Source organism: Plectropomus leopardus, chromosome 6, assembly GCF_026936395.1.
Source record: "Plectropomus leopardus strain MGB_pleo_1.0 chromosome 6, ASM2693639v1, whole genome shotgun sequence".
Taxonomy (NCBI): Eukaryota; Metazoa; Chordata; class Actinopteri; order Perciformes; family Serranidae; genus Plectropomus; species Plectropomus leopardus.
This window is the reverse complement of record NC_142181.1, coordinates 5327722-5341279: the sequence shown is the minus strand read 5'-3', so window position 1 is coordinate 5341279 and position 13558 is coordinate 5327722. Positions and strand designations below refer to the sequence as shown.

Here is a 13558-nt window from a genome sequence, read left to right as displayed (position 1 = left end):
GCACTAATTACCCACCAGATACCACAGTCATGTAGTTTAACCTTACTTTTGCACATTTTTTAGGCATCTTGACACACTGAACTGCCAGCTCCATCAATACACCATGTTTAACTTCACCATGCCACACACTGTGTGGGTTACTGCCGCAGTAGTGGGCCAATTACATATCGCATATCATCGAAGAATGCTTGCTATGAGTGGCTGTAAAAAACTATACAAATAGTCTTCTGTTTCTAGATCTGGGTACAAAATACATAAAACTGGTATTATTTGACTGGAGAAGTCTTGATACTACTTGGTTTTGATTTATTTCAGTCAATATTTGAAGAGATTTTGTTGAAGATTAAGATAAGCCTTTATTGTCCCACATGGGAGAAATGTACCTCAGACATTCGAGAGAATACAGTTAAGTTCAATCAGTGTATTGGTGCATGAATCAGTACATACTTCAACCTATGCAGAGGATGTCAACTGAATCATGGTCCATCAATGTGGCCCAGGACTGTGGTCTGAGTGATCACATCTCAAGAAGCATTTAGGACACACTGGGTGCATTCACACCTGTACTTAAAGCTGTTTCCTTGTGATACAGCTACCTATGACATATATATAACAGGTTTAAATAGGGCAATAGAGTCTGCATACTACATTTGTTTTGTGGAAAGGTTTTTATCCATGGCAGCACAGGTATTTAAACAGATAATAGGATAACTTTTTCTATTTTTGCAATTCTCAGGCTCTAAATTCCCTCAAAGTTCAAACACAATCAAGACGGTTTGCAACTGGCCAGGGAAACGAATTAGCTCTTTAAAGCTGTCCAAAGTTGGTGTATACACACAAAAGCTCAGAGCGGATTTACCTCATCCTTATCACTGCGATCCTATTGAAATTAACAGATTTCGGAAATTATCTCTTAGTGCAGCTGCAGATAAAAGGGGAAACGAGAAAGGAAAAGGCATCACACGAGAGAATGGAGTAAAGTGGAAGAAGTAAAGGGTAAAAAACTAACAAGACAAATTGGCCCCCTAAAGACAGCAAAAAAACATTGGTGGAGTATTAAAACCAACAATGCATCTGTAAATGTTTCCTCTGATACTTAATATGGCCATCTCCATTCCCTCAGCACACTCTAACTGTAGCATCTTCTTGCTCTCTCCCCTCCCGCCTCCCCAATCCTCCAGTCATTAATCTATCTATCCCTCCTCCGCTTCCTTCATTTTAATGTGTTGTCTATGCTAATGAGATGTAAAAGGAGGTGATGTTTATGTAAATGTGCTGTAGCGGCGTCGGCGTCGGTCCCGGGCGAGCAGGCAAAGCGCCTCGTCTCGTACTCAATCACTGCGTTTGCTTGTCGAGTAACGACGGTTGTGACACCCGTCTTATGGCTGCAGTACAATGTCTGCTTAATGAGGTGTAATGGTGGTTTCACACACACAGCCGCATACACACAAACAGGCCAGAACAATCAACAGAGTTATTATGCAAAAGCAGCCTCGGCATCCCTCTTTAATCGCTTCTGGAGAGTGTGTGATGTATGTTTAATGTTTCTTAAGGGAGTAACATTAAAACCCACAAGCTCAACTGGGATATTTTTCTGCATTCAAAAGCAGTGCAGAGTAAAGAAGAAGAAAGTCATCTAATGCCATTTAGTGGACTTGTTGTTAATTGTGCATAGCTAGGACTTTTCCAAGGCCCAAATAAGGTTTCTGATTTAGGTCAGAACTCTTGGTGTTAATCTGCTCAGATTCTGAGGCCTACAGTAAGTCTTTTGATTGCATTTTTCTTTGTCTCCATGTTTGGTGCAGGTGTGGTGATATAAAAACTCATAAAGTTGAGTTCTTGAATCATGTGTTTCTGGGTTATTGCTGTTAATAGTACAGTTAGTTCAAGTATATTGTGATGTGGCAATTTGAAATTTTTTGAAGTTGTACATGCACACCAAAGCTTTCAATATCCTACAAAATATACACACTAGGTTTGGCGGTATCAAGCTGATACGGTATACCAGGGTATTTAGAAATCCAAAAGGTATGATTTTTCAATACCACAAAGTACAGGCGCTCCTCCTTCTTTTAAACCAATGAGGAGATGCTGTATTAAGGTAATCCATTGTAGGGAACAGCACACGCCACCAGAGGTGTCTACTGGTGGAGCAGGCATGAAAGATGGTGATTGTTAGTGGTTGGGATAACGTTACAGGACTTGTAAAAAAGAAAAATGCACACAAATAACTTGATGTTGAAATTAATTCAACTACAAAAAAGAGTTTATTAGCCTAGGGATTTTAATCAACACATTATCTCCATTTAGTCCCCTGATGTGTCAGTATCCGCCACAGCAACAGTTGTCATTGAATCTTCCAGCAAGGAGGGCCCTTAATTTTTTACTATTTACTATACCATAGGCCGTAAGTATTTAAACCCATAAAGACTTATCAGATTAGATAAAATGCATGTTAGAAACACAACACTGTAGGCTAGACATTGACAAATGTGCTACAATGACTTCAGTAGCTCAGTTTTATATTCTTTTTTCTTTACACAAATACTGCCAAATACCATATACACTGGTGAAATGTCAGAGAGGTATGAGGGCATGGAAAAATAGATACCGCCAAAGCTTAATGTGTGCTTGCATCCTTGTTCTGAGTATTTTTGTCTTGCTGGAGGCTGAAACTGCTGCACTTGCTTGGTTCCCTCCACTTCTACAGACACACAACTTCTGGAGCCAGCAATACCTTAGATCGAAGGGAAGACTACAAGTGTAAATTGATCCAAACCTCTGCTTCTACCTGCACGATAACGTGGCTACACAACTGGTGAGTGAAGGCTAGGGGCACAGACCTTTTTTGTCAGTCTTAACATTGAACTTTTTTACAACAACTTCCAACTCTTTGATCAATACAGCTTATCATCTTAAACCCAACACACACACATTCAGAGATCGATACTATGTCCCCAACATCAACTTTAATAAATGCATTAGGGTCTTGAGATTGGATTTATTTTGCTTGTTCTCCATGGGGTCACTCATCCTGTCTGTCTTATCGGAGCCAGCCAACTACAGTCAGATTCATGGTTTCTGGGAGTTTGACCCCAAACTTTGCTGTCAAGGCAACAGCCTCTCCTGGAACTAATGGCCTGAAATGAATCAATAATGAAACAGGAAATGGAGGGATCAGTAGTGCAGTGACTGAGTGCAGTGGCCGTATCTGTTGAACTGAGGATTCTGACAGATGTTTTAGACCTGTCGATAAAAGGATTGAATTGATACCAACACCACCAGATACAAATACAGCAAAATAAAATTGCTCGTAGAACAATGTGTTTCTGTCAGGGTAAGACAGTTATGAGTTTCATTCAAGGCCAATTCCAAGATTTAAAATATGTCTAATGCCAGATTGATGAAAGTGAAGTAATCCCTGTTGAAACAGCGGGGTAATACCGAACTAAAACGCATGCAAAATGTGTTATGGTATGACAGGCTGTTTAATTTGATAGGACAGAAAGGAAAGATTCTGATTTTATTTATACGTCTACTAGTGCAGGTTGAGCTCACAATTCTGGAAAAGTCTTAATTTCATAGAGTTTTAAGAAAAAAACGGGTTTGCCATCCCTATTAGTGATTGAAGTAAACAATAGGTCATAAGAAGTTGAAGGTTCTGGAGATTTTACAACAGGTAAAGTAGGACATAAACATGGAAAATCATAGGTTCTTAACCATTGTCTTTAATGTACTAAAAATTAAAGATATTAATTCTTTAAGCATATATCGGTATTAATATTTGGGGGATTACAATTCCTGTTATGGTAACACATATCACCATCAGTATGTTTTTACAGAGTTTTTTTTTTTTTTTAAATAAAAATAAATGTTTCTGATACATTTTTACAGCTGAGAACTAAAATAGTCAACACTCTCTGGTGGAAAAACAATGTAAATCTGACATAGTTTCTAAATAATCTTAAAGATCTATAGCCCCTCTGAATTGCAGTACTGCTACTTATTTGCCAAAATATATGCCAATATCACATATAAGTAAATTATGGCCAATAATATTAGCAAGACAAACTGGGACTGAAAAAAATGTTAAGATTTTTACTATTTTAAATCATTAATAATTCAATTACTTGTTTTCATTTATCAAGTTCACCCTTGTTTCTATTTTTCTGGCTACAGTATGTCATCCTGCGTTGGATTTCTTTAAATGGTCATCTGCTCCAGGCACGCTAAAGCAAGTATTTTTATTATGTAGCCTACACTGCTACATGAAGCTGCATGTTAACATCTGTGAAATATGTTATCTTGATTGTCGATGTTGTTAATTTCCCAATTTTGGATAAAATTTCTGCTGGGAACATGTTTGATTGTGTTTATAGGCTTTCATTGGTGATTTTTCAAAAAGGAAAGTGCAGCTTTTCTTCATTTTGGTCCTTTTCTGGCCGCAAGTATAATGCTAAAGTCCCCTTTTTTTTGAGGGGGGCTTAAAGAGAGTGTTCCAGTACAGACAGTATGAGGAAAATAAAGTGTTTTTGAACATAAAAGCACCTAATCATTTTCTAGTAAAAAACACGAAATACATCTACAAGTAGTCTCCTTTAAAATAAACTTCAAAGAGCTGAAATGTTTTCACTTGGCATTAAAAATGGCTCTGGAGTGGGACCAATTGTTTGAACTACTGATTAGATGCTTCTGTTTTATGATTCTCAATTAGGCAACAGTCAAACACTGGTGATGATGACAATGATGATGAACAAAATTAGCTCTGGATCAACACTGAGGCTGAGAGATGATGTGATCGAGAAAGCAGCGGCATGATTTCTCCAGTGGCACACACACACATACTACAGACACACACACACACACACACACACACACACACACACACACACGCAGAGTCAAGAAAGGCAGATGGTGGCACTGATGATAACAATAACAGTCCATCAGCTCAAGTGTCCGTGAGTAAGTTTGTGTGCATGTGGTTTAAATGTGTTGGGGAAATGTGTTTTCGTGTGTGTGTGCGTGTGTGTGTGTGTGTGTTTAGCCCGATCACACGGGGGAGAGGTAAGACGTTTCATTTCCTGGATGAAAGCCTAGTGAACCAAAAGCCAAGGGACCTGCTGCTAACTCTCGGCACTGCTTCTCTCGTTCTCTCTCATCTGCCTCTCTCATTCCATCTCAATTGATTTTATCCGTCCAATCCCCAGACCTCTGCCATCAACTCCCCCTCTCTCTCTTTCTTTTAGTTCTTTCCCTTCCTCCTCTCTCTTTTTGTTTCTCCTGCCTCTGCCACCCCTCCCACGTTAAGGTCCTCCTTCTCCTTTAAATCATCTTTCCATTTGCGCTCTGCATCCGTTCGTTCCTCTTTCTCTCTCTTTACTTTGCCCGTGCAGCCCCCGCCACCCCCCCTACTTCCCCAGCCACCCATCTCTGCTGATGCCGAGTCAGCACTTCCGTTCTGCAGTCCTCTGCAGACACACAACTGTGCTGATTTACACTTTCATATCCAGGGGTAACCAATTTCAGAGCATTTCCATTGCACATGCGTTTGCTATTCTTTTAACTGACAGCACATGCACACAGTATACACGTGCAATATCTATCGTACATAATAAGGTTACAGGCGGTGTGTGTGTGCATATGGAAGTGGAGAAATGAAGAAAACACGCCATCAATCTTGGGAGAAACAAAAAGTGTTGAAAGTTGCACACACACTGCACACAGTTGATGAAAAACCCACATGCATGCATGCGTGCGTGTGTGTTTGTGTGTGTGTGTGGCGCCGAGGCACATTCATCTGCTCTTAAGCAGCAGAAAAGAAGAGAGACATTGATCATCAGGCTTGTCCGCAGCTTGCACTGCCTAATCAGAACCATTCATCTCCCCAATCTCACACACACACACACACACACACACACACACACACACACACACACACACACACACACACACACAAAGCACACACACAAAGCACACAACTAAACTAAGATGTTCAGAGCTCTTTATTACTTTCCATTAGAGCCTGAGGCTAGCTATAATAAGGCCAGGCTGCGGGAGTTAGTCTTTTCTGCCACGAAGAAACACAGTGGAATGAGAATTATATGCACACAAAGATATTTTTCATGTTGGCTTTTGATTAATATGAAGCCAGGAGGTGAGAGAGCGTGTTTGTGTGTGCATGTTTGCGGGCGCTGCTTTGCAAACTGCAGGATCATCAGACTTTCCTCTTTCTTTTGCCCTCAGACACACACACACTCACGGCTGGAATCTGCAGAGACACACTGCAAGATTTTTTTATGTCGCATTAATGTCGCAAAGCCGGGGAGACTTTTCTCAAGCACTTAATAAAGTTGAAGCAACACTCACTGACCACTTATTAAAGATTAATGATGGAGTAGTAATGCAGCAGTTTTAGCGTGAGGATCGAGGGGTAGTTGGTAGTTGAAAGGGCAGACTGGGAATGAGATATAGCCGTTTTTTTGGCTTGCTTGTTTACCGGAGATAAAGTCCTGGGCTGGAGCTTCCAGAACATACGGGTACCCTGACCCTGGAGGACAAATAAACCACACAACATAGTTAAACACAGGTAGTGTGCTTCTTTGTAAATGTGTGTGTATTCATTTTCTGGATATACAGTTTCTTCCTTGGACGATCCTTCATTTTATACAAGTTTCCTGTCCTTCAGTGAAAAAAAATCTCTATTTATCCATTTTTCTACATAACATTATTAGTTTGTGATTGATGTAAGCGCTGTGCAAACTCAGCAGCACGACAAATGAACGAGCAGCGGAGGAGAGAGGAGAGGGATGGCGGAGTGATGGAGAATGCAAATCCCTCGACAGGGAAGGATAACCGATGGAAGAGTGGTGATGAGATGAAGAGGAGGAGGAGGTGGAGGGGAGAGTGGGAGATAAGGAGGGAGAAAATAAGATGGAAGAGAAGGAAATATAAAAAGAGGAAATAAAAGACGGGCAGTTTAATAGGAAGTGTGGGTAATGAATGATTTAGCACTTGTGGAGATCACGCAGAGTAGAACATACACCAATAAAGTAATAATGGATGACAACTGCCACTGGCCAATATTTATTTTTTTTAATTTCAAAGTTAAACCGTGCCCTAGGACAGCAATCGTCCAATCATAACTACAGTAACTGGGCACAACAGGCCTTTTATTTTTTACACATGCTGAAACAGTGTGCATTAAGGCTCTAATAAGAGCAATATTCGCAATGTAAAGAATTTGGAGGATCCAAAATCCAAAACACAAAAGAACTGTTCTGTTCTGTGAATATTGTCAAGCCCAACTAACTAGCCTGCTGCCTAGCATTATTTCCAAAGACACTGGATCTGTCATTCAGGACCCCAGGAAGTGTGCCGGGCTTTGAGGCTAAATTTTTTAGCGGCCAAACAGTGGAGTTACAACTCCTGATTCCTGTAAAGTGATGACTTATAGAGAAAGTCTAGAGGATCTGCAGGATTAAATCATTTTATCCCCGTTCAAGTTAGCCGGCTCGGTCAGCAGAAGCCTCTAGTGCATCTGATCTATGGCCGCTTTAGAGGCAAGGCGGATCATCTGGCTAATTTTATGCACAGCGGTTGAACGTTTTTGTCTTCATGCGCCGCTGAGCAACTTTGGTAGGAATGAACGGGTACTGCATCCAACACTGTATCTAGTTCTCCTTATACATCTATGCTGTCATGAAGTAATGGTATAATTTAGGAACTCGGTCTCACACTTATACCGTATATCCTGGTGAAAATTCACAAAGGTATGAAGTGATGCAATATTAAATACCCTCCAAGCCAAATCTGTACTGTGTGAGAATAAAAAGCTTGACAGGTGTGGCAACAGATACTGCTGGGGATTGTGCTCAGCAAGGTCTGGTAAATTACCAATTTTTGGACCAAAATATGTTTGACATTCATCACTTTAAAAATATCTAATACACAAATTGTGTATTATCACAAACCAGTTAAGACCTTCTCTGAGGCATTCTCACAATAAATCAAGTTATGATGACATAGACTCTTTATCAAAATTCAAATTAGAATCATTTTGGGCGAAAGAATTTGTCTGTGTTGTATTGATCAGTATATTGAAAGTAACCAGTCAAACTGCATCACATCCATCATCTCAGGTGTCAAAAAACTTCAGGAAATTCAGCTTCTTCCAATCCTCTTTGGAAAAACAGATATATTTGCAAATCAACAAAGTGACATAATCAAAAACTTTAAGGAATGATGCTGAAAAGATTAAAAAAAAAAAAAAAGTTTTCCGATCTCATCCAAGTCAGGATGTAAACCTGCAAAGTATGGAAAAAATGTGTGTGTGTGAGAGAGTGCTGTGGCTCTGGGCTCACTAATGATTACAGAGTAATAACTCAGAACCATGGGGCTAAGATGGATAGAGAGAGGGGGATACACCAATACACACACACACACACACACACACACACACACACACACACAAACATAAACACACATTTCAGATTATACCCAGTGGAGAAAAGGAGGTATAGGGGCAGGTGATGGATTGCAGACTGAGAGAGAAGTGAAGAGAGCTGAGAGGAAAGAAAGAATGGAGAGGAGAAAAAAAGTGGTGGGGTGAGGAGAGGAAAAAGGAAGGAAAAATAGGAGGAGATGGGGTGAGGAAAGTAGAAAAAAGTGAGAGGAGATAAGAAATAAAGGAAAAGAAAAGAAAGGTGGGAGAAGGAAACAAAGACGAACAGAGGGAACTGTGAGAGGAAAAGGAAAGTAAATAAGTGCCTGTTAGAATATAAAGGAGCAGAAATGATTAAACGAGATCGAAAGAAATAAGAAAGTTGCAAAACAATGAAGAAAGTTGGATGTTGACTTCTTAATAACCATCGATTTTACAGTGAGAGAAGCCGGCTATAAAAGCCACAGGTTGATACCAAAATCCAAACATATAAAAACTGATGACGCCATTAATAAAACGTTGGTTGCATGGTTACAGCTACAGTAAAAACTGTCAACAGCTCACAGAGCTTATTGATTTGTAAACCTGTAGAAGCTCTGTGGAGAAATTCACCTTAAACTGCAGGTAATTCAGAAATAAATCTGCTGTCGCTGTATCCAACCACTGACTGTGTTCAGTATAAAAGTGGGTATACTACAGTATGATCTCCAGACAGTGACCACTGCGAAAATAAATATATTCTATTAATTATGTTTCATTTACCTCTCCTGTCTTCACCAGTTTATTACTGTGTGAAGAACAACTCCTCCTCCTCCTCCTCCTCTCTACAGCTCTGCTGTACACTGAATCCCCCCTGCGCTTTCCCCATTCTTCATCCTTTACTGTCTCACATTTCTGGAAATCATCCAGTAGGTGGACAGAAACTCTACCTGGGTAGCATTACTCTCAAAAACTGCTCCCAGCAGATTTAGAAACTTGATGACTTTGGAAACCCGGTGAGTCCCTCAGTGACAGTATCGCTGCTGGAAAAATCGTCTCTCTCCTCACTGCCGAGAGGAGACAGGTGGGGTATGTGCAGAGAGGAGGTCACGCAAAACTGTCATGGAAACTGAAATAATGTACCCAGAATAGGATTCCCTCAGTCAAACTACAGTCTGTGCATACTGAGAGATCCCCTCAAACAATGCATGCTGATCATGTACAAAGTAAATTTAGCAGTAAATTTATTCAACTCATCATTTCAAGTCAAAAGACTCCAATTCAGAAGAACTCATTTTACTATGTTAGGGCTGGGCTAAGAGGGGAAAATGAGTGGAGGAGGATTATTTTTATTTTGCATGTTCATAATAAAGTCAAATTGTCAAGAATAAAGTCAAAATTTCATAGCTTTCAGTATTCGTATCAGGCAAAATAAATATATAAGAGGAGGAAGATATATATTTTGCATTTCAAGAATACAGTGAACATGATGCATTTTCCAGTAAATCTCTACATAGTCCCAATACTTCACCAAACTGCGTTTATGTGCTTAAAGAGAGAACATTTCTTTGTTACTAAGAACAGTCATGAAGTACAACCTCACCAATTCATCTACACAAGGCTTTCTGTAGAGGAAGCTGTGCTAACGCAAGTAGTTCAACTTTATTATTGGCATTTTGGATTTATTTTCCATATTTCTACTTTATCCCATATTTTGACTTCATTCTCAATATTTTCTCTTATTTCTTTTTCTTACGCCTGACACGAATACTGAAAGTTCACCTTCATTCTTAATATATTATTCTCAACATTTTGACTCTGTTGCCAACATTTTGATTTAATTCTTGACATTCTGACTTTATTTTTGGGATTTAGATCTTATTCTCGTAATGCCAATTAAAAATAAAAATTAAAAAAATTCCCCTTCTAATTTTTCCCCGCATGGTTGATCCTGATACTCTTTGGTATAGTTCTGAAGGGGAAATGAAAGTGAAATTCTAACATTAGTTGAATTAACTTAAAATGAACTAAATATATTTATATTTATATTTATATAGAGTGACTCATAAAAGATCAGTTGATTCCATTTAATTACTGTACAATGTTTTACTGCAAACTCTGTTGCCTATAGTCAGAAGCAGATTGGCTGATTAAGAAAAAATGGTTTAAATTTAGTCAAAAAAATAAATAAATAAATAATGCAACCACTGTTTGTCTGGTTTCTTTGTTGAAAAGCAATAACACTCGTGACAAGAACATCCTTCATCTGTCCGAGGCCCGTCCCACACAATGCACCAGCTCTCGTCTCTAATTGGTAAGTTCCCACTTGTTGTGAGTTGTTATAACTCCAGGAACGCTAATTTAGACATCTGGGGCCTTGGGACACGTGTGTGAATATTAAATATTATGTAACCATTGTGATGTTCCCAGCTACGGCTGTTACAGGTGTCGTCTTTGCTGAAACCTGCCGGCCCACAGATGACATAATCAATGTAAGCTAGCACTGTGGCTGGTGACCACTGTCTCTGCTGACACACACATTGGACCAGCGCCACATCCTCTGTCGTAAAGCAATACAAGACCACACACACACACACACACACACAATCTGCTCGAGTGGCACTGAATCAAATATTGATCAGTGGCCCAGGTCTCCTTGGTTACTTGATATATTAAAGTGAAAGTTCCCTCCCTCCCTCTCGCTCTCTCATACATACAAAGACACAACATCACACACAACACACACGAGCAACAGTGTAGCAGGCGTGAGTCAATTGTGTAACTTCCTGGACTTGGCTGCTAGCTGAATGTGAATGACGTCTGAACACTCCCACAGTGCGTCAGCGTGGCACACAATACACACATCGGCCGGGCACACACTCACGTAGCTTATGTATTTTTTCAAAAAGCACATCTGTGTGTGTTTTAGTGAGTGCATGTAAATGGTGTGTGTTCTTCAATCACCAGGTTAATGATGCCCGAACACTGCACTTGTGGATTTAGTAAATGCGGTCCACTCTGAAATGAAGTGTGTCATAAACCGTAATCCAATCACACAGTCTCCGCTACATTACCTTGGTCGCAGTTTTAATTTAGAAACTTTAAGTGTTTCAAGCCACAGGTAGAAAATATAACCACCAGCTCTCAGCTGTGTGAAAGGAGCTTTTTGTGATGGGAACATTATAATGTCAGTGGGTGCAAAACGTACAGCGTGGCCATCAAGTGGATTAATCATGCTTTAAGTGTTGGAACTACAGTTAATGTTGCCTCTGAATGCTGTTCATTAATGGATCAGAAGATCGAATACCATTTGACTATAAATATCTATGCGGGCATTTCATGTCTTGGACACACCAGAAAACAAGAAACAACGAAGAGAGTCGCAACAAGGATGGATTACTACTACAAATAGTCATTGGTTGCAGCCCTAAACATTCTCTACTATTAAAGCAAATGGACACTGAGCTTTGGCTTTCATTTGGAGTTGCTTTTTGGCCACATGAGGAATTGAAGTCTATCAACTTTTTTTTTGCTCAGTTTTGGTCTCCACCAACTCTTTAAGAAGATATCTGGGTCTAAAACAATGGACGTAGCCATCGTGACACCTCTTACTGGTTTGTGGGCTCTCATTTTGAACCCCGAGTTTGGCATTTTGGCTGTCGCCATCTTGGATATTTGGAGACAGAGCTCATTTTTTGGACGAGAGGGTGAGGCTGTGAGGAAGCCAGAGAACCTGATACTCAAGCAGCCACATGCTTAATTATGCATAATTTTTAGGGGTGAGAATCTTCGAGGGGCCCATAATATGATGCTATCAAGATACTTTAGTCCAAATACAATAGTATTACATTGCAATTTTATATGTTTTTCAGTTTGATGAGTGGTATATACTACGATATGCAATATATCACCTTTTTTCAACCCTAAGATGTCACCAAAAAAACCAAAAAAAAGTTCTTCAACATCTGTTTGATTGAATAAGATTAGGTTTTAAAGATAAAACTTTTTCCACTTCAATCATTTTTATTGCAGCAAAATGTATGTAGTGGTCTGAGAAAGCTATTCATTTTATAATTCTAGTAGGCTACCAAAGGTTTAATTTGTATTTGCAGTATTAATTATTTAGATTATTTGAAAAAAAATGATACTCCATGTTTCGATACAATATTGGAAGAGATCAGAAAGCTATGCTGTATTGATTCCCCCCTCCAAATAACTTTCAGCCTTTATTAAGTTAAAACTGGTAAGTTTTATTGAAATTAATCCCCAGTAAACCTGTCATAAAGGGGGAAACCAGCTATAGAGATGAAAAGCATTTTTTGTAACAAGCCAAAAGCATGGGGGTGGCCACTCAAAGAACTGCAGTGTTTGACACTTTTGCTTTGGCTTCATTTTTCAGCCCAAAAAGCTGCAACTCTCATTAGCTGCTGGATAAAAAGTATAACTTTTTTCACCACCTCTCAATTCGCCTGCTATTTTTGGAAAAATAGGTGATAATTCTCTTTGAGTCTGTCACCGTAGGCAGCATATTTCACAGTACACAATGTTACACTGTCCATTGCGATTATAGAAATATTGATTTGTGGTTCAAAAAGAAGATTGGCTTCTGCCATATCATGGCCAAATTCTATGTAATGCAATAAATGTGTACTTAATCTTCCTCTTCTTTTAGTTTAATTGGCCAGCTACAAACCAATGTTAAAGGTTCATGCCACCACCTACTGTAGCTGGATATCTGTAATCTGCTAAGTAAATATCGCTGTATTCCTATGACTCACCTCAACTGACAGCACCCACTTTGTCCTTAAAAGCGTGAGCACCCACCGAGTTTGATTTGTGTTTTTACTTCAGTTTACAGAGAACGGTACCAGTAGAGTAGCACTGTGGGTGTGTGTGACCATTGTGACTATTGATGAGGAGGCAGACAGCGAGGACAGGAGTGAATCTTTTAACACGGCACCTGACAACTGAAACTGACAGCATTAAGACAGTCTGATAAAGCAGAGGAAACGGGATTTTCCTTCCATCTTTTTATCCTCCTCTTAATCACATAATTCCCTAATTTCTGCTCGTTTATACTGCTTGATTTATATTTTATTCATGTTTACCCAAGAGGTTGAGTGTTTTCCGATATTTCTT

The 13558-nt window shown here is 39.5% G+C and overlaps 1 protein-coding gene across 6 annotated transcripts in view; it reads right to left on the bottom strand.

The window, feature by feature from the left end:
• LOC121942956 (chloride channel protein 2) overlaps positions 1-13558 on the bottom strand; it is a 169437-nt gene that overhangs the window by 95793 nt on the left and 60086 nt on the right. For 3 of the 6 annotated variants that reach the window (XM_088078573.1, XM_088078574.1, XM_088078576.1), the window contains exon 3: positions 6497-6547. The exons of the other annotated variants lie outside the window; for them this stretch is intronic. In XM_088078573.1, the coding sequence (XP_087934699.1) occupies positions 6497-6547 (51 nt within the window). The remainder of the gene's footprint in view (positions 1-6496; positions 6548-13558) is intronic. 6 annotated transcript variants of the gene reach the window in all.